The following is a 22,633-nucleotide window of genomic DNA, read 5'->3' on the forward strand; positions in this document are numbered from 1 at the left end:
AGTTGAACTATGGGAAGAGATTAAAGATATAATTAAAATAGACGTGAAGAAGAATATTCCAACAGTTTGTAAGAAGAAGTAGTTTAAATGGCTGTCAGAAGATGCCATCAAAACTGCTCATGAAAGGAGGAAAATGAAGGCCACAGGAAAATGTGGCATTTGAATGCAGAGTTTCAGTGACAAGCCAGAAGAGACAAGGAAAAATACTTTAACCAGAAATGCAACAAATAGAAGACCAAAACAAGAAAGGAAAAACAAGACATATTTTAAAAAAGATCAGGGAACTGACAGGGAAGTTCATTGCCAAAGTGACAATATTGAAAAGTAAACACAGAGGATATCTTATAGAAGCTGCAGACATGAAAGAAAGATGGAAAGAGTATACAGAAGCTCTTTACAGAAAGCACTCCAAAATTATTGAGAAATTTGAAGAGCAGGATTATACACAGGAGCCAGTACCACTGGAGAGTGAAGTGAGGTGGGCACTGCAACATCAGAGTGGTCTTCAAACCAACCACCAGCATCAGACAAGTTTTAGGATCCCCAAAAGATAAGGTACCTTTCTACAAATATCCAGGAGTATATTACATTCCCTGCTCCTGTGATCTTGCCTACATAGGACAAACTTCATGGAGTTTAGAAATCAGACAAAAATAACATTTGGTGATGTAAACCACAACAGAAGTATCTCTTCCGGCTTAGCACATCATTTCTGTACATCTAACCACATGATAGAGTGGCAAAGCAGCTCCATGCCATACCTCGATGATGACTACAGACATCGTTTATTCAAGGAAGCCACAATAGTGTCAATAACCGGTGGAAACCTCAACAGAAATCAGGGTGTAATTCTAAACAGTTCGTGGAAAAACCTTATCCTCTCTCTTAATCAAGCTGAACTACAGCTAGCCAGTAATCACATTACAGTTTACAACAAACACGCATGTGTGATAATGACTAAGAACAATAAGTCCTCTCTGTCATGCGAACGTGTAACCTTAGCTACTAATTGGTTTACAATGTTTTTTATACAAGTGTTCTCTGCCAGGTTGGCAGCAAAACGACCCAGAGGAAGACCAAGATATAGGTGGATTGATACGGTACAAAGTGCCTTAGACGATAGAAATATAAGATCTGATAATGTTGGAGTGATGACAAGTAACAGGCTGATTTGGAGGAAAATTGTAGATAGGAAATTAATAATGATGTAATTTTTTTTTTTCATGTAGTACTATCATATCCTGTACACCCCTTGAGGGTACATGGCAGGAATTTGATGATGATGATGATGTTTTTTATGTTCCTTTCAATTTGCATTTACAAGTTTTTATGTCTTTTCATGAACGCCTTGAAAAAGCCAGACAGTCTGCTGGCGAAACTGGTAGGCTATAATATAAGTTTGTTTTTATGGTCAGCATTAAATAAAATTATATTTTAATTTTTAATGTCTACCTTTGTTTCCTTGACTGTAGTAAGGCTTTTGTCTGTAGATCATGTGAAACTGTGGAATGTGTTAAAAACAATGAGAGTACCAGAGCATTTCATTATCCTTCTGAGGAATCTTTATTATGAACAAGAAGCTACTGTGCAAACAGATCTTGGAGAAACTGAGTATTTCACAATAGGTAAAGGGGTGCAACAAGGATGTATTTTATCTCCGTGCTTGTTTAACTTGTACAGCGAATGCATTTTAAGAATGGCAGGGATGGAGGAGTCTTCAGTTGGCAATAAAATTGGCAGAAGAAATATTAATAATTAGAGGTATGCAGCTGATGCCACCTTTCTAGCAGAATGCAAAGATGATTTGGAGGAACTTATTATTAAAGTTAAAGAAGTGTAAAAACTCGATGTAGCTTAAAAAAATTCCAAAGCATATTATATAATAAAATTACATTGATTTTTTACATAGCTCAAGTCCCATGAGAACTGTAAATAACCTTGTTTATTTCTATGTATATATTGCAAAATATTGATGTAGTTAACTCTGTGGGAAGTGAATGTATTTACTGTTTTAATGTCAAAAACAAAGGCAATGCTTTCCCAGGGGAACTTTGTATATGTATATAGTTATGTGTAAGAGTGCAGGAAAAGTTGTTTACTAGTTTTGTATATAAGATTTGCGTACTGCGCTAACACCTTTAAAGATAGTATCTAAGAGTGCTGCTAGGTTTAGAGAAGTTTCCGCGGCCCTGAAAGGAGATGCAAAGTATCAAAGAGGTCCGATAGTTTTAGAGACAAGTTTCCGTTCCCGGCAAAATACGATCAAAAGATTACACAGAGGAGAACAAAGAGTGGGTTAAACTTAAAAGAAGATAAAAGAGTCATGCTGAATTCTTCGGGGTTTACTACCCTTAGTGCAAGGTTCCAAGATTGCAGAATAAAAAGGAACTGAGTCAAGCATAAGGGGCTTCCCGGTTCCAATCATGTCCAGAGAGATGGCTTCCAGACGCCATAGAGAGGGATCCCAGTTGAAAGTTGGTGGCAGTTTCAGTTTCTTGGAGGCGGCAGTTTCAGCTATTGGAGACAGCAGTCGTCCAGGCATTTTCGGCGAGCCAAAGCAGAGGAGAAAAGCCGATGTAAATTACCCGAGGCAGCTTTGCATCAGAAGGTTTTCTTTTTCGCCGTGGGAGAACAACCTTTTGCCGGTCGCAGTCCACAGCCCACTATTTTCCCAATGAGATATTACTGAAGCCAGACATTCCTGAGGAAGCTCATGATCTGAGATGAAAGAAATGCCATAAGACTGTAGTGAAAGACTTTTGACTGAATGTGCGATGCAGAAATTTTTGTAAGTTCAAACCTTTTGTATATTCCCTCTCATAGTAGGTTATTGAAAGACTTTTAAGAAATTGTTCAATTCTAGTAAGAAGTGTCATTAAGAGAATCGATTGGCATATTGGAAGTTGATATAAAAATTGTAAAGATAACTTAACAGAGAGTTAGCTAACCTCTTTGCAAGTAAACTAGAAGTTTAATAAGTTGAATTTATAAGCGGAGAGTAAATAAGATTGTGAGTTAAAGAAGTTAATTAGTGTTAAAGTGAAAAGGTTCTAATTTATGCTAAAAATTTTATAAATGAATAGAGAAAGCAATCTTCCTATTGTTTAATTCATGTATGATTTGTAAATAAATATGTTTTAATTTTTGGTAAAAGAGTGCTGCCTGATCTTTTATTTTACAACTGCACTGTTTTAAATAAATCGGACTTGTGATCGGGAAATAATTTAAAGCAAAAAAAAAGCAGTTCAGTTACTTACGAACCACAACTGTTAAAGTAAACATTGATAAAAGAAACTTCGCTCATGAGAGAGAGGGAAATCTACTGGAAGTTTTATTTAGTCTTATGCCAATGAAATGATATATTGATGGCACAGTCTGACAAATAAAATTCCAGTATAAAACACATTTTGGCAATGACATGGTTTAGATTGTTTAAGTGATGTATAGTGTCAAGTCCTTTTCTTTTATTTTCTTGCTGTGAATCCTTTTTTGAACAAGTTTCAAGGAGATTTAAGTTTATCATTGTGTTTTTTGGTAGAATAGTGGAAAAGAATGGCTCTTTGCTTATTTCAATGGGTAGGTGCTCTAAGTCAGTCTGTTTTCTAATTTCATGATAATATTGTAACGTAGATGATTTCTTTAGTCTAGATTTTCTTGTCCGGGCATTGAAAGTCCTGAGTGAGATGTGATCCTGTTGGTGGCTCCTGATTCTGTTAGTGAATTTAACTGTGGAGAGTTTTCTTCTGTCTCCTAGTATATGAAGCCCACACTCTTGTTGAGCTTTTAAATTATTTGTGGATGAGACTGCTCCTCTGATAATTTTTGCTGCTCTTGATTGTACTCTGTCAAGTTTTTCTTTTAAGCTAGTGATTCAGACCCCATATTGATAAGGCATATTCCATAGTGGGTCGTATGAGGGCTGTATATGTAGTTTTGATTGTCTTTGGTTTTGCACCCCACTTTGTTCCACATAGCCTTTTATTAATATCATAGATGATATTAAGCTTTTTAAGATATATTTGTTAAGCTTTATTGGATATATTTGTAATATGAGTTGTAAATCCCAATTCAGTATCTAGGGTTAGGCCTAAGTATTTTGGAGACTGTTTTTTCTATTTTGGTATTATATATTTTGATTTGGGGGTTTTATTTTTTCTACCAGTGGAGAAGATGCTCTGTTTTGTTTTTTCTGGGTTTATCTATAGTTAAAATTCCTTTGCCCATTTTTCTAAGCCTTTTATTGAATTATTTAAGACTTTTTCAGATTGTTGAGGATTACTGCTTGTGTGCCAGATTGCTGTATCATCTGCATAGCATGCTATTTTTGTGTCATTTATTATGTAGGATGGATATTGTTAATATAGATGAGAAATAGGAGTGAGCTTAAAACAGAACCTTGTGGCTCTAGCCCAAATTCGATGCATGTTGGAATAAATTCCATTGACTTTTACTTGAGGAGCAACTGTTCTGATCACAATTTCTTGGTATCTTATTTATAGTGTAACCAAGTGGAAAAACTTGCAACATCAAATAATTTCCCTCATGTACCATATAAATTTATTCACTGACTCACCACACTCATATTATATATTCTGTTATTTATTTTCATATTTAATTTGGGATTAAGGAACATGAAAAAAACATGCAGTTGATTTTTCATGTTTCTGCCTATTTTCCTAGCTATCATTTTTTTGATTGCTGCTTTTCATGTCAGAAACACTGAGTTCTTTATTAAGTGAATCTGGGACATGGGAGTTTTGATCTTGATAAGAAACTGAGAGAGAGAGAGAGAGAGAGCAATTTTGTTCCCATTTTAATGATGGGACCAAACCAAAAACAGATAAGTAGTAGTAAATTTAAATTTTAGGATAGAAATTGTTCAGTTTAATTAATTGTAATATGCCCATCATGAAGATTAACCACAGTAAAAGATTATTAAAATATGTAGGTATAAGAATTCATAATAATTTATTAATGCATATATGAAGTGTGGCTATTAAATAATGAGACTGGTTTGCAAAAATGTGGTCTATTATTACAATTGTACAACTTATTTGAAAGAGAAGGATGGTGAGAAAGAGAGGCGAAAAAACAATCAGGAAAAAAGAAAAAGAGTGATTTGAAAACCGTAACGGATGTTAAAAGGGACGAAAGTGAGGCGAGAGTGGCAGAAAGAAACGAAATTGAGAGAATGAATGAAAGTAGAAATGGCGTGACGCAGAAATCGCAAGTGAAAAAAAATCGAAAGAATAAATGATAGCGAAAAAAGAATGAATGATGGCGAAAGTTGGACACATATTGGACTGAAAGTACGGAAACAAAGAAAGATAAATGAGAATGAAAGTGAGAAGAATGATAGTGAAAGTTGGACGTATGTTGGACCAAAAGTACGGAAACAAAGAAGGATGAATGAGAGGGAAAGTGAGAAGAGGGGGGTCGAGAGTTAGAAAGATTTAATGATAGAGAGAATCTGACGCGAGATTCGGAAAGTGAATTGGATTGGATGAGGCAAGAAATGAAATGGATGCGGAATGAAATTAAGAGAATTCAGGTCAAAACTATTAAAATAAATCATGATGGCATGAGAGAGTTAACAAAAGATGAGCGAGTGGCATTGTATGGCGACTCCATTATTAAAGGTGTGCTAGAGGATAAAATGCACAAGGTATGTTTTCCAGGCGGTAAAATAAGTAGAGTGATTGAGCATTGAATATGAGGTGGGAGCGAGCAAAAGAGTTAATTGTATTAATTGGTACAAATGATTTGAGAGAGAACAAAGATCATGTCAGAATGAATGTCAGGAGGCTGCTTTGAAAGATAAAAGAGAATAGTGTGACAGGAAGGGTAGTCAGTGTGTTGCCTAGGTATGATTGTGGTGAAATGAGGTGGAGAGCAAGGATTATGAATGATATTCTGGCTGAAATGTGTGAGGAGATGGGAGTACAGTTTGTTAATGTGTGGAATGAGTTTGAGGGATGAAGTGAGCTGTATGGGAGCGATGGACTGCATTTGAGTGGTTATGGTGAGTCACTTGGAGAGACTGCTGCTGGAAGGTAGAGAAGTGAATAGAGAGAATGAATCAGATCGAGAGGGGAGTGATGTGAAAGAGCAGGAGAGTAAGACAGGAGAGATTGAAGAAGTGGAAATGAATGGGGAAGTGAGTGGTATGAGTATAGAAAATGAGAGAATGGGTGTGCAAGAGGAGCAGGGAAACGGGGAGACTCAGGGTGATCAGGGGTACACAGCGTGAGAAAGGTGGATGCTCCAAGAGGAGGTGAGAGCATGTGTGGGCAGGAAAGAAATGGGATGACCAGGGATCAAGAGGAAACAGATGAAATTGAAAAGGGTTCTAAAATGAAGAAGCAGAAAGGGAAATGGCACCAGTCCAGCATGGAGAGATCACATCGAGTGAATGGTATCAGTGGAACTAGCTGTAGATCCAGAAATGAGCTGTCGTGTTTATATACCAATGCTAGAAGTAAAAGAAACAAGGCGGATGAAATGGTTGCACTAATTGCGTCTGTTCACCCAAAGATTGTCGGAATAAGTGAGACATGGTTAGATGAGGACGACATCCTGACAGGCATAGAGATGGAAGGGTATGATATGTTTCGTGACGATAGAAGGGATAAAAAGGGAGGGGGAGTGCTATTGATGATAGAGAAAGAGTTATGTCCATACAAGGTAGAGATGCAAGAGAGAAATAGGGCCAGTGGTTTTGAGGCAGTATGGTGTGAGATAGAGGTGAATAGAATCAACTACTTGGTGGGATGTTGTTATAGACCTGGTAATGTGGATGGTGGTGATAGTGAAATGTATAGTCAAATAAGCCAAGCAAATAAGAAAAGGGTGATCATTATGGGTGATTTTAATTATGGCAATATAGACTGGAATGAAGAGATAGCAACTGAAAATAAAGAAAATGAGTTTCTTGAGTTTTTGAGGGATAACTACCTCAGACAGTATGTAACAGAGGGCACACGAGGATTGAGGATCTTGAATTTGGTCATCTCATCAGAGGATGTAATTATAAATGAGGTGTCAAATCATCCACCAATTTGTGTATTACCCATGTAATCACCTCATGGTGAAAGTGACCATGAGGTGATTACCTGGGTGGTTGCCTGCAGTGCAAGGATCCCTGTGAAAAAAGGGTATATGTGGAACTACAAGGGGGGGGGTGATTATGAAGAGCTCAGGAGACAGCTTGCGGGTGTAGCATGGAATGAGGAGTTAGCTGGAAAAGAAATCAATGCAGCTTGGGGGATTTTCAAAAACAATTTAGTAGATGCAATGTCTAAATGTATTCCAAGGGTGAGAAGGTTAAATAAGGTAGGTGTGAGATGGATGAATAAAGAGATTAAACATGCGATACAGAGAAAAAGGGCATTGTGGAGGCAGCATGAGAGAAGTGGAAGTAACCAATTTCATGAGGTCTACAAAGACCAGGCAAGGAGGGTGACTTGGTTGGTGAGAGTAGCTAAAGAGAGGTATGAACAGCAGTTAACTAATGAAGCCAAAAAGAATCCTAGGGAGTTCTTTCAATATGTAGCCAGCAAAAGAAAGAATGATTATTGAAGGATGACAATAATTGGAGAAAATGGTATAAAGACAGCTGTTGCAGAAGGGGTGGTGGAGATACTTAATGAGCAGTTCATAAAGATCTTTCAAGCTTGTGAATGTGACTTCATGGAGAGATTGAGAGCAGTTGATGATGGGGAGAGACTGACTGTAAGTGAGCAAGAGGTGTTTGGGGAGTTGAGTAAACTAGATGTAAATAAGGCTGTGGGACTTGATAATATATCACCACATATTCTGAAAGAATGTGCCAGAGAGTTGACACCTGCCTTGACATATTTTTTTAATACAAGTCTTGCACTTGGTCAAGTTCCTAAAGAGTGGAAGGAGGGCAAGATTGTGCCACTTCATAAAGGAGGTGATTGAACTCAAGCATCAAACTATAGGCCTATCTCTGTGTCAGGTGTTGTGATTAAGTTGTTGGAGAAGCTTGTGAGAACTAGGATCCAGAGTTGGGTTGACAACAATGGTGTAATCTTTGATGGACAGCATGGATTTGCTAAAGGGAGGTCACGTTTTAGTAATCTACTTACTTATTACAATAAAGTGACTGCTTCCTTGGACAGAGGAGAAGGATACACAGTAATATACTTGAATTTTGCAAAGGCTTTTGATAGAGTACCTCATGATAATTTGACAGTCAAACTAGAGCAGATGGGGTTGGATATTAGATTAGTGCATTGGATTGGAGACTGGCTATCTGATAGGTATCAACAAGTTGTGTATAGGGGTGCGATATCCAGGAAAAGGAAAGTCACTAGTGGAGTGCATCAGGGGGTCTGTTTTAGGGCCATTACTATTTAACTTGTATATTAATGATATTGGTGAAGATTTGGATGGAGATATTCAGTTGTTTGCAGATGATGCAAAGTTGGGACGAACCATAAAGAGTAGTGAAGATGTTGTGGCCTTGCAAGAAGACTTGAATAAATTGAGTGATTGGGCAAGCAAATGGGGATGTGAGTTCAATGTGGCAAAATGTAAGGTTTTAAAATTTGGGAAACAAAGATGGGACGCAGAATTAATGCTTGGTGAGAATATATTGTTGGAGGTAGAGGAAATAAGAGATCTGGGGGTGATAGTGGATAAGGATCTAAAATTTAGGGGACACATCGCCAAAATTGTGAAGACAACACAAAGACTTCTGGGAATGATGCGGAGGACACTGACATGTAGAAGTAGGGAGATTCTTGTTCCATTGTATAAGGCTTTGATTAGGCCACAAATGGACTATTGTGCCCAGATTTGGTCACCGGGTTTTCAGAAGGATGAAGAGATGTTGGAAAGGGTCCAAAGGCGACTGACTAAGGTAGTTTCTGACCTCTGGAATGTTTAGTATGAGGAAAGATTGAGAAGATGTAAGTTGCAGAGTCTGGTGGAGAGAAGGAAGAGGGGAGATATGATAGAGACCTACAAGTTGGTAAGGGGTTGTTATAAGATCAATGGTGGAGAAGTTCTACAGAGAATAGTGGGAGATCAGGGGAAAACCAGAGGTCATCTCTGGAAACTGTATAAAGAGGGTGTGAGTAGGGGAGTGAGAGGCAGGTTTTTTTCGTGCAGGGTTGTGAATGATTGGAATGCCTTGCCTGAGAGTGTGGTGTCTGCAAGGAGTTTGAGTGTGTTTAAGACACGTTATGATGAGATGTGTGTGATAAAAGGACCTCCCAGATGAGTCTTTGACTCCATGAGGTCTTGGGAAATAATAATAATAATAATTGTTATCCCCTTCAACATCAGTGATATCAGTGGCGTCGTAACCAGTTAACCAACATTATTACCTTGAGGTTTTGGCCAAGCTGAGAGAATGAGTGGGAAAGAAGACACCAGGTCTGTGGAGGAACAACACTTGGATTCTTCATCAGGACAATGCTCCATCCCACAGTGCACTGTCTGTAAAGCAGTATCTGGCTGATAAGAAGATCCCAGTGTTGGACCATCCACCTTACTCGCCGGACTTAGCTCCATGTGACTTTTATGCGGATTTCAACTTTGGAAAAAGTTGAAATCCGCATTGAAGGGTACCCATTTTCAGTCAGTGGATGAGATAAAGGAGAAAACAGCAGCGCTACAGAAGCAGATAACACCTGATGACTTGCAGCACTGCTTCTAACAATGGAAAATTCATGTGCAACAGTGTATAGATAGAGGAGGAGAGCATGTTGAAGGGGATAACAATTGAGTTGTACAATTGTAATAATAAACCACATTTTTGCAACCAGTCTCATTATTTAATAGCCACACCTCGTATTTCATCCTGAATTGAGCAGACCATTATCAGTGCATCACATTCACAAAGCGGAGTTGAACAGTGGATCCTTTTAACAGATATAGATACAAAATTAATAACGGAAAACTCACATACAAAGATTATTTAATAGTATAATTTTCATCTGTGTGTCACAGGCATCTTCAGTACATTTTAAGCTCAAATTAAACAATAACTGATAATTCCAAAAAGCGCCACCTAAGTAGCTGGTGTAAGATAACTAAAAAGGTCAATAAATTTCCTAACAAAAATGTATACAATAAAAAGTCAGGAAAGATTAGTTGATTTATAAAGTTCTATCTCCCATAAAGGGGACAGACGTAAACCATCGGATCTGTTTAAGTTAGGAGAATGAAGTAAAGTTTCACATGTTTCTTTATAAAGGCGTTCCATGAGGAACCGACTTTTGTGAAAGACTCTTGTCTTTCTCCATTGAACTCTATGTCTAGTGAAGATGGCATGTTCTGCAAGTCTTGACTTTTCAGGTTTAAAGTATTCAATATAAGATTGGCGTTCTTCTAGCCGAATAGAGGCAGATCTTCCTGTTTGTCCGAAATAAGATAATTCACAAGAGAACGGAATCTGGTAGATACCTGGATAATTAAGATGTGGAAGCTTGTCCTTAGGAGAAGTGAGAGAGGTGGAGATTTTTCTAAATGGTCGAAAGGCAACAAAAATATTCAGTGGTTTTAAAACTTTTGCTATACGTTCACTAATGCCTTGTACATAAAGGATAGGAATGCACGTTATTTCTTCAGTATTTGAAGAGGAAGACATATTAAAACTACTCAAAGCTCTTTTAATGAAGCAATTCTTATAACCATTAAATAGAAAGGAAGAAGTTATATATTGCAGTTCTTTCTGTAAAAGATCATCTGAAGAACAAAAGGAGTGGGCCCAATGAACCAGTGTTTTAATAGTTCCTGCCTTTTGACTGGGATGGTGATGAGATTCCGCATGGATATAAGGCCTGTATGGGTCTTCTTTCTATACACTGAGAAATGTAGGTTACCACCTGGTTGATGAAGAATTAAAAGATCTAAAAAGACTAACTGCTTATTTGGCTCATACAGGCCATTATATCCATGCTGGATCTCATCACCATCCCAGTCAAAAGGCAGGAACTATTAAAACACTGGTTCATCGGGCCCACTCCTTTTGTTCTTCATATGATCTTTTACAGAAAGAACTACAATATATAACTTCTTCCTTTCTATCTAATGGTTATAAGAATTGCTTCATTAAAAGAGCTTTGAGTAGTTTTAATATGTCTTCCTCTTCAAATACTGAAGAAATAATGCGCATTCCTATCCCTTATGTACAAGGCATAAGTGAACGTATAGCAAACGTTTTAAAACCACTGAATATTTTTGTTGCCTTTCAACCGTTTAGGAAAATCTTGACCTTTCTCACTTCTCCTAAGGACAAGCTTCCACATCTTAATTATCCAGGTGTCTACCAGATTCCATGCTCTGTGGATTATCTTATTTCGGACAGCCAGGAAAATCTGCCTCTATTTGGCTAGAAGAACACCAATCTTATATTGAATAATTTAAACCTGAAAAGTCTGAACTTGCAGAACATACCATCTTCACTAGACATAGAGTTCATTGGAGAAAGACAAGAGTCCTTCACAAAAGTCGGTTCCTCATGGAACACCTTTATAAAGAAACTTGTGAAACTTTACTTCATTCTCCTAACTTAAACAGATCCAATAGTTTATGTCTGTCCCCTTTATGGGAGATGGTACTTTATAAATCAGCTAATCTTTCCTAACTTTTTATTGTATACATTTTTGTTAGGAAATTTATTGACCTTTTTAGTTATCTTACACCAGGTACTTAGGTGGTACTTTTTGGAATTGTCAGTTATTGTTTAATTTGAGCTTAAAATGTACTGAAGATGCCTGTGACACACAGGCGAAAATAATACTATTAAATAATCTTTGTACGCGAGTTTTCCGTTATTAATTTTGTATCTTTATGTCTACTGATGGTATACCTCTTTTAAAACTTCTTTTTAACAGATATGCTTCAGTAAGGGTGTAGTTGCTTCTTTTTTTTTTTTTTTTTAATGTGGCTTCTCCCTATGGAAGGCTTTGTAAACCTATAGAACATTCATACAGTGGATGGCTTTATATTTTCATTTACCTCTGAAAGGGAATAACACTCCATTTTTTCTGCTCCACCTTTTTTAATATGCTTGTGCACTGATGATGGCCTGTTAGATTCAGACCAAAATATCTGCATTTATAAATTATTTTTAATTCTTTTCCTATGTGTTTCTAATAATCTTTTACTATATCACACGGGCTATTAAAACTTTAAGAACCATTAGTAGTCATGGTTGCCATTGAATATTAATTTCTCTCACTCTCAGTTTTCAATTCCCCCCCCAACTACAAATCGATGGTTATGGGTGGGATAAGTGTTATGCATAATCTAGAAACCAGGCTGTAGAGAACAAACATGGAATTTTTTCAAGCCACTTCAAGCCTACAATAAGCAGGACTGTGTCTTTCAAATGGCAATAAAATTCATCTGCCACTTAAAGACATTCACAAATATCCATGCTTATAGTTTGATTGGAACCCATGGCCTAATTGGTTACAGAGAGAGAGAGAGAGAGAGTAAGCCAGGCAGCTGTTACCAAAGAAAATTTAAGCAGACATCCAGTTATCCATCGTATCTTTTTTGAAAGGAATACTGAAAAGTGGCTATGCTAGATTGATTATGTGTTTTCCATTGGTCACATGACTTACATATGCATTAGAAACATTTTAATGATTTTAATTCAAAATCTTCACAGATTTCTTGATACTCTTTTCTAAGTTTATGCCCAACCCATGCATATTTTTGTTTTATGTATGCATATATTTGTTTTATTTACATGTGAACATTTTGCTGATTTGTTCTTTTCCAGAGACCTTCATTTATAATAAATTGTGATCACCATATTCAAAATATACTCTGTGTAGTTCATATGGTAGCCATATTAAGTTAAGTACATGCTCCAGTAAAGGTATAATTTATAATTTTTAATGTGGGTCCCACCCACCAGTGGTGTTGTTAACCGTTTTAATTTTAGGAGCCGTTAAATTAGATGCCCATATACTACATTAATGTGCAAGAGAACTGGCAGCCTCTGGTGAAGTTATTCAAGTAAGCTTCAGTCTGGTAAGGTTCCAATGGAGTAGAAAAAGAGTAAGATAGTTCCATTACATAAAGGTAGCTCCACAACTGAAGTAGCAAACTACAGATCAATTAATATCTCAGGACTGGTAGTTAAAGCATTGGAAAAGTTGGTTAAAGGTAAAATCCAACAGTTTGTAGATAGACATACGATACTTTGTGGTGGGAAGCATGGCTCACTAAAAGGTAGGTCCTGCCTTAGTAATTTACTTAGATTTTATAATAGAAGGACAGCAGAATTAAATAAGGGAAATGCCCATGATATTACTAGATTCCAGTTGATTCTGTGATGTGTGGAAAGGTACCAAGTCATTACAGCATGCTAAAACTTAGTTTGAAAGAAAGTTCAAGGAATCTTGGGAGATGCTGAAACATCATCTGAATCTCAATAAGAATGATAGATTAGTAATTCCAAGAATCTGGAGGATTCATCTACAACCTATATAGCATCTAAAACATGATGGCAGAATCTTAACACAAGAAAACCTTAATATAAGAGGATTGTAGAGGTGTTTAATGTAGTTTCAATATAAATTTTTTTTTAATTTTTATTTATTTATTTTTTATCACTGTATATTATACTTTTATGTAAAAAATGATTTTATATTGTTAATTAATTTATATTTGTGTATAATTTTTATTTATTTTATTTTCGCCTAGAGGTCAGGCTAGGGTAAACAATTAACAAAGCATTTAGATTTATCTCACTTTTGTGTACTGACTTGTAACTTGTGTCCTATCCATATGTATATTTTCCTGATGATCACCTCGATACAGAGGTCAAAATGTCAAGTGTTATTTTCATAATTATAAGTAAAGTAATTACTCCGTGTGTTTTTGTTGAGACACTCATAACTTTTTGACTTCTTTCAGACAGTCAACTCTGCTGCTTGTTGAGTATCTCCATTCCCTTTAGTTTCAAAAGGAGTTTGTTGTCAGCAGTAGTATCTGATGGTTTTGCAAAATCTAGAAAATGCACTGTATAAATATCTCCTCTATCAAATAGAGTTGTTGCTCTACTATATAACCCAATGAGGTTAGTAAAGCAGGACCTTCCCCTAACAGACCCATGCTATGTTTGCACTCTCTCTCTCTCTCTTTGGAAAGATTTCTATTTTCATCAATCCAATTTTCTGTTCTATTTCCGATTAGTTTCTCTACTTGATACATGTACTGAACAATGTAAATTAAACTTATTAAACTTGCCAAGAAATTAAATTTCTGTTCAATTCTTTATCCAAGTTAAGTGCACAAACCTTTCTTTAAAAAAAAAAAAAAAAGTATGCAAACAAAGTTTGTCAAAGCATCTTCACAACTAGGCTACTTGTATTTAGAGGCTAATGACTTCACATCAATTGCTTTAGTATACCATAATGCAAAGCACACCCTTTTGCTGATCTTGAGTATTTTGATAAAGTGATACTCTTTTCACTACTTGTATATATATATGATAAATATATATGACTTCTGCATTTATTCAACCTTTGTATCTCTTCTGGTTCTTGTTTCCACTGATGAAACCTCAATAAAAGTCAACACCAGTCTGAACAGTAGCCCTTCCCAATATATAGCATTATACACATCCAAAAGGGGGTATAATTTCTAATTTGTAATTTCTTTTAAGAAATTATAAGAAATTTCTTTCTTATAATTTCTTTGCAAGTTATAATATAAATTATAACCAAGTGAAAAAAACTTCATATGCGCTGGACAGTAGTTTACCACTATTGATTTAGATACTCCCTTTTAATAAGAGGACTATGGCAACAGACATAGTCCTCCTCAAGGAATTATATCTGTTGCCACACTCTTATTGACTAGCCAGATCAAGTACCTGTTAATTCCTTCTCACATTCCCTTAATATATGTTGTAATTTGCTGGCCAGTCTGTTCTCCAGTCAGATATTCTGTGAGTTCACATTCCAATGTATAGCATGAATGCTTATAAATGTCTTTAGTTGAAAGATGAATTTCATCACCACATCAGACCATCTTCTTATTGAAGGCATAAAGTGACTTGAAAAAGGTTCAGTGTTTATTCTCTACAGCAAGATTCCAGATTATCTAACCTTAAGTTCATATGCAAAAAAAAAGAAGTTTACAATATGTTTGTGACCTCTCATATGGTAGAATGAGAGAAGGAACAAGGACAAGGGGCCATCCCTGGAAGTGGTGAGTAAAAGGATAAGAATAAGTTTTTTGTATGGAGATTGGTAAGGCATATAGAATGTGTTATGTGAGAGTGGTGAACATGCAGACAGTGGATGAATTTAAGGAGCGGTATGATAGACTTTGTGTTGACTAGTGTTGATCTCCCATTATGAGTTTTGTGACTCCATGTAAGTCAGGACAATAATAATAATAAAGATGTCCCATTCAGTTGAACATTCCATGATAAATCACCAGTCTGTTTTTTGTGTCTTGGTCTCCACTCTGTAGTGAAGCTTGCACACTTGCCTATCTGGCCTCCAATATCTCAGTTGTGAACAATGCTGATACTTCATCAAACTTCTGCTTGCTTTCACTTGCCAACCAATGCATCAGGGGAAAAAAAAAAAAAAAAAAAAAGAGTTATCACTAATATGCAGATGAATAACAGAGATAGAGAGGCAGTATATCAGTGGGTGCCTATGCATTAAAAAAATAATACTTATAATGATACTAATCGAAGGACAGTGTTCTTTTTATACTTATCATAATCAGCAAACTTGCATATACCACAATCACAATCTGTGCCCCATAGAAACCATCACTTCCTCTCTCCCTATGGATAAGATTGACTCTTTTTTTTTTAATTCGAAGATTTGTTACCTATAATTATTCCATTGATAACAGCTAATCTTTGAAATAACATGGTACATTTTCCATATTTATGATCTTAATGTCTCTGTGTTTGTAGAGAGTTTTTTTACCTTGGATATATATTATGTTAAAGATACCAAGCAATTTTATAAGCTAGGTTTTTTAATCCTTTTTCCAAGTAAGCAAACAGACAAGTAAGTCAAGTTTGCAGCTGCACGTAGTGCAACATGAGGCAACTCATGGTAAAGGTGGAGCAAGCCCTGATAACTTTCCTTAAAATTTTCCCCTAATGCAATGCACATTTCCTTGCGGAAATGTATGATGCTGTGCATTAAGGTAATGGTCACTACCCATATCGGTTTTGACCTTTATTGAGGTCTCATCAGTGGGAGCCAGACGTAAAAAAATGCCAAGGGTGAAGTAATACTGAGCTTATAAATATATTACCTAAATAAGTTGCCATAAGGTGCTTTGACCTCATTAAATAAAAATCTCAGGATGAGAGTAATATGTAGAAAGTTTTTTACCTTGGGTATATATTATGTTAAAGATACCAAGCAATTTTATAAGCTAGGTTTTTTAATCCTTTTTCCAAGTAAGCAAACAGACAAGTAAGTCAAATTTGTGGCTGCACGTAGTGCAACTCATAGTAAAGGTGGAGCAAGCTCTGAATCACTTTCCTTAGAATTTTCCCCTAATGCAAAGCACATTTCCTTGCGGAAATGTATGATGCTATGCATTAAGGTAATGGTCACTACCCATACCGGTTTCGATCTTTATTGAGGTCTCGTCAGTGGGAGCCAGACCTAAAAAATGCCAAGGATGAAGTAATACAGAGCTTATAAATATATTATCTAAACAAGTTGCCATAAGGTATCTTTAAGTTATCTTATTGCTTGGTATCTTTAACATAATATATACCCAAGGTAAAAAACTTTCTACATATTACTCTCATCCTGAGATTTTTATTGAATGAGGTCAAAGCACCTTATGGCAGCTTGTTTAGGTAATATATTTATAAGCTCTGTATTACTTCACCCTTGGCATTTTTTAGATCTGGCTCCCACTGACGAGACCTCAATAAAGGTCGAAACTGGTATGGGTAGTGACCATTACCTTAATGCATAGCATCATACATTTCCGCAAGGAAATGTGCATTGCATTAGGGGAAAATTCTAAGGAAAGTAATCAGAGCTTGCTCCACCTTTACCACGAGTTGCCTAGTGTTGCACTATGTGCAGCCCCAAACTTGACTTACTTGTCTGTTTGCTTACTTGGAAAAAGGATTAAAAAACCTAGCTTATTAAATTGCTTGGTATCTTTAACATAGTCTCTGTGTTTGATTATCCACACTTGACTTCAACATCGTCATCATTATCATTTACTTTGGTACCCACCTGGAGCTAAGAAGTCATTTAATGTAAATGAGATCTAAAACTATTGTCATTATCAAGCAAATTAGTAAAAAAAAGTTAGGCTCCTAATTTTTTGTTACTTAACTTTGTTAAGATGTGGATATTTTTCTGTATTTTAAATTAGCATAATTGCACTTATCAAAGAACATATGACATTGAATTCGAGTAATTGTTAGAATCAGTTCAAATTGTTATGAAAAATAAAAAATTAACTAACATCTTCTAGTGCTGGATATATAAATAGCCTACAGCCATTGAACTGAAAGTGGTCTTAAAATATCAATTCTTTGAGCCTAAAAATTGTTGACTACATATCAGCCTTAGAGGGCACCATGTTGGGATGCTAGTTTTTTCCATAGCAAGTTGAATTTTGTCTGCAATTATTGACTGTGGTGTTCTGTGACATGGTTTTTTTTTTTAGCAGTGTGACTGCTTTATTTTGTTCTTTTTTGTTGTTGTTGTTGCTGTTGTGAGTTTAATACCTCTGAAATAAATAAATAGGAATAATTAGCAATTGTGTTTGTCAGTGAAGTAAAAAAAAAATATTATGGACAAGACTAATTCGGTACATTTATTAATATCAGCCAATTGATTATTTTAATATTTTATGTCATGCCTGAGCCTGGAAACTTGTAAAATCTCTAGGAGTTCAAGAAAGAATTCTTACCCATACAAGGCATCTTACTTATATAGTTTCTTACATTCTTACCCATATAGTTTTCTATAGGTTTAACAACCTATATGATTTGCATGTGGGAGTTATCTAGATATATAAAATAAATAAATAAATATACATTCTGAATAAAGACATTGTGAATGTTTTTAGGTAGGAGATGAATTTCATTGCCTGGTGAAGTCACAGGAAGAACTGAACAGTTTAAAATTGTAGCATCAAAAAAAAAATAATAACAGTACTTGTGCGAATGATGTATTTTTTCTGTATCATTTTCTAATATTTTTTCATTCTCACTGACAGATGCACTAATAATATTAAGAGAACAGCTGTTTAGGAATAGTACCATATAGCAGCTGCAGTATTTTAGTTTTGAATGTATAATTTTTAAATTATCACTTTCAGTCACTAAAATTCTATGTAACTCTGTTTTTTAGGAAAAGAATTCCATTGCCTCTTCAGATGAATGTAATCAACCATTATTTGAAATACCAAAAGAAATATGGATCCTTGTCAATCATCTGTTTAAATTCGGATTAACTCAGGTATTTCAAAATTTTTTTCTAGTGTATTATATTTCTAATATTCAAATTTTCTTAAACATGGCCATTTGAAAAGTATAGTATTGCTGAAGTACAGTGTTTCTTGCCTAGTTGGCCAACCGGTTAGCATATCTACTTTCCAACCAACAGCTGTGGAGTCAAATCTCGCCATGGATATGGTTGTTTGTGATTGTCTTTAGATGAGAGACGAATTTCATTGCCTGGTGTGAGACCACCAATCCATTTAATGAAGACCTAACATGACTTGAAAAAGTTACATGTTTGATCTGTAGAACAAGGTTTCCAAACTGTGTCAAAAAAAATAAACATGAGAAGGATGTCAGTAGTACAAGGGAAGGATGTCAGTAGTGCATGGGAGATAGTTAAGGCGCATTTAGAGGAAGCACTATAAGAATCAGGCAAGAAAGGCGACCAGCATTAAGGGCAAAATCAGATCTTGAGAAGAAACTAGCTGAACAGGCCAATCCCAAATGTTATATATTTCACCATTACATGGCAAGTAATGAAGAAAAAGAGAAAGAAAGACTATGGAAGAATAACCTTAATGAGTGCTCATGGTGACGAGGTGACAGAAGCAGATAAAATAGTTGAGTCACTGAGTGACCACTTTGCAATATATCATCCAAGTGAGGTAATGCTGTGACATATATGACAGAGTTATGTGAGAACAGAGGTGGATGAAATGGAGGTCCTTAGTATATGCAAAATCTCAATATAAATATGGCTGTGGGATTGGATGAGATATCAGCTCACATTCTGCAAGAATGTGCAAGGGAACTGGCAATACCTCTGACCCAGCTCTTTAATTTAAGTCTCAGTTCTGGTAGAGTTCCAAGGGAGTGGAAAGAGGGCAAAATAATTCCCTTGCATAAGTGATGTTCTCAGACTTCATTAGCAAACTATTGACCAATCAGTATTTCAGGAGTGGTGATAAAAGTGGTCTAAAAGAGAATTCAGAATTGGATGAGAGGAAACATGGCTTTGTGATGGGCTTGTCATGCCTTAGTAATTTATTAACACTCTATGATAGAGTGACAGCTGAGTTGGGTCAAAGAAATGGCAACATGATAATTCTGCTGGATTTTGCGAAGGCATTTGAACAGAATACCACATGGAATTCTGTTATGGAAATGAAAAGAAATGGGTGGATACAATAATGGTTATGTGGAGAAGAATCCATTAAAAGCAGGTGATCAGTGGTGTGCCACATGATTCAATGCTAGGACCACTACTGTTTAATTAATACTGAAAAAAAAAAAAAAATAATATAGCACAGGGCTATCCAACCTTAGGTAATCTGAGGGCCGCATTAGAAAAAAAATTTATCCAAGGGCCACATCACAATGCATATCTAGTAATTTAGTGAGCAGCAGCGACACAACCTTGAAAGCTGAACAAACGAACAACACTAATTGCACGCTAATCGCATGCTCACATTACCTGTGAACGCCTGGGGCATGTGCGTTGGAACAAAACAGAATGCTTCTTTGACACATTTAATATTTGAAAAGCATGTGGGCATATAGTGATGTAAAAACACCAAATAAAATTATCAACATCCAGATTATTGATTAGTGATAGAATTTAATTATCTAATACGCATTTGATTCTAATAATAAATTTAGTTTAATCCTTTATCCAAGTGTGAGCAAACAAAGAGTGCCTCGTATCTCCACTCGGGCCTGGCTCCCACTGAAGAGACCTCAATAAAGGTCAAAACTAGTCTAGGTAGTGGCCCTCCCCTTAATGCATAACATTATACATATCTGCAAGGAGATGTGTTTTGCATTATGGGAAATACTGAGATAGGAGTGTTGTGAGCTTGCTCCACCTTTGCAACGAGTTGCCCGGTGTTGTACCACCTTACCCAAGTCCTGAAGATACTTTCAGGCGCAAACTTTGTTTACTCACACTTGGATAAAGGATTAAACTAAATTTATTATAGTCTAACCAAGTGAAAAATAAACTTTCAACGCATTTGATTCAATTATTTTCTTTTTTCGCTCGTGAAAATCAAAACCCACAGGCTGACTGCACAAAATCGCACCCCGGGCCGTATGCAGCCCATGGACAGCCCTGATATAGGAAATAAATATAAGAAAAAGATGAATAGTGTGACTTCTGTCAAGATTTGTGCTACATTATTCTGTAATACAAGTGTCCTTCAGTGGTTGTTTTTGGAGTTAGTTGTTGTCTCTATATTGTGTATTTTTGGTTACCGAGAAGGTGGGGTCGGAATCGGGCACATAGCAGTGGAAGAGAAGAAGAAGATGACATAAGTTTTCATTATTTAGATATTTAGTATACCTAAATATGTTTAAGACTTATAGTTAACTTATACTTATATAGTTATAGTTATACTCACTTATACTTATTTAGCATTTAGTTGTAATAGTTCCTTGACACTATTTTGAATAACGGTGGCAGCTCCAATTGCAAAGGGCGTATCACCAGGTCCTCCCCCATTTAAGGACTCCATTTTGCATGACGTAATAAAGGATTTTGTGGCATGCGAGACTTGTGGAATGTATGTGTTCCAACAGTTGTATATGTGGCAGGTGAAAGAAGGGGGGAATACGTATATGTGCAAAATGCAGGCAATGGGAGGAACTTGGTGAGTTAGAAATGACTATAACTGACCCGTTGGAACTATAACTGACCTCGTTGAGGCGGGAGATTCTCCACATAGAGAGAGAGAAGTGGTATGATAGAGGCTGAAAATTGCGAGAGAAATATGAATGAAAAAATGAGAGTGGGGAGTGGAAAGGTTGAATGATTGTGAAGTTTTCGGAGATGGTCTCAATTGGGAGGATGAATGGTAAATAAGATTGACTGACTTGCAGAGAGAGATGAACTGAAAGAGCAAGTGGAATGTCTCGGGAATGAGATGAGAAGTGTGAAAGATGAGATGAGCAGTTTTAATGAGGTCCTTGCAGTGTTCAATTTGAATTTTTTGGTTGTCAGTCAACTTGTGGGGAACAAATCGCGAATTCCATTTAAGAAGGCCCAAACTCTTGGTCAAAATGTTGTGCACAGTTGATTTTGGAATCCCCAATTCATCTTCAATCAATCTCATAGACGATTTAGAGTTGTCTTTGATGAAATCACGCCCTCTTTGGATGTTAACTTTGCTCAGTCCAGTTTATGGATGGACCGGCTTTTTGTCGTCCTCAAGCGTCTCACGACCACTTTGAAATCGCTTGAACCACTCGTAAACTTGAGTATAGGATATGCATTCATCACCGTATGCTTTTTGAAGCATTTGATGCGTTTCGGTAAAACCTTTACCAAGCTTAACACAAAAGTCAATCGCAGCTGCCTGTTTGAAACTCATTTTCTGACCATTCGTCAAAACACACTGTCACTCTTGGCACTATAACTTGGCTTCTAATGAAACAAATGTCATAAACAGTTGACACAACACCAATGAAGGTTGCCGCTTTCGACTACAAAAAGATACAACAGGTGGCGCCACTAGTTTAATGTATTTTCGAAAGGTTCGGTTTCTTTTTGAACAGAGGGTGTATAATAATGAGCAGTTAAGATCAGCAGCAATAATAAATGGCATGATAACAAGTATTGCATGAAGAAAAATTTGGAATATGTGAATGCTTGAAGTGTATATAATGACAAAAGAGAACTGCTACATTTACATACAGCAAACAGGTTGAATCGGAACATGGAATGATGCAGGCATTTGAAGCAAGTTTTCTCTGAGCTAGTCAAAGAGAAAGCAAGGGAAACGAAGTTTCCTGAGTAGAAATTAGCAAGGATGACCCTGTGGGAAAATAGATGATTGGGAGAAGGGAGGATGTATAGTATAATACAGACCCACAAAGTCTGGGGAGAGTAATAACATATATGGGAATGTTAATAATATGTCAGTTTTTCTGTATAAATGCTAGGATTATCAGGGATAAAGGGAAGTTTATGGCATTGACTTAGCCTGTCCAAAGATTACTGGTATCAGGAAACATGGTCGACAGAGGATGATGTCCTGAGAGGAATAAAAATTGGAGAGTACAGTATATTTTGACGTGATACAAAGGATAATTGTGAAGTGTTACTTATGATAAATGATGAATTGTGCCCTCTCAGGATAAGCATTATCTGGGAGAGTAATGGCAGTGATGGTTCTGAGAGTG

At 36.3% G+C, this 22,633-nt stretch overlaps 1 protein-coding gene across 1 annotated transcript in view; it reads left to right on the forward strand.

Moving 5' to 3' along the window:
- The window catches only part of Ocrl (Oculocerebrorenal syndrome of Lowe), a 537,079-nt gene that overhangs the window by 391,713 nt on the left and 122,733 nt on the right, over positions 1 to 22,633 (forward strand). Inside the window, exon 22 of the mRNA XM_090396332.1 lies at positions 18,363 to 18,470. Within this exon, the coding sequence (XP_090252458.1) occupies positions 18,363 to 18,470 (108 nt within the window). The remainder of the gene's footprint in view (positions 1 to 18,362; positions 18,471 to 22,633) is intronic.

Source organism: Typopeltis vanoorti, chromosome 8 (assembly GCF_054136105.1).
Source record: "Typopeltis vanoorti isolate ZY-2024b chromosome 8, IOZ_Tvanoo_1.0, whole genome shotgun sequence".
Taxonomy (NCBI): domain Eukaryota; kingdom Metazoa; phylum Arthropoda; class Arachnida; order Uropygi; family Thelyphonidae; genus Typopeltis; species Typopeltis vanoorti.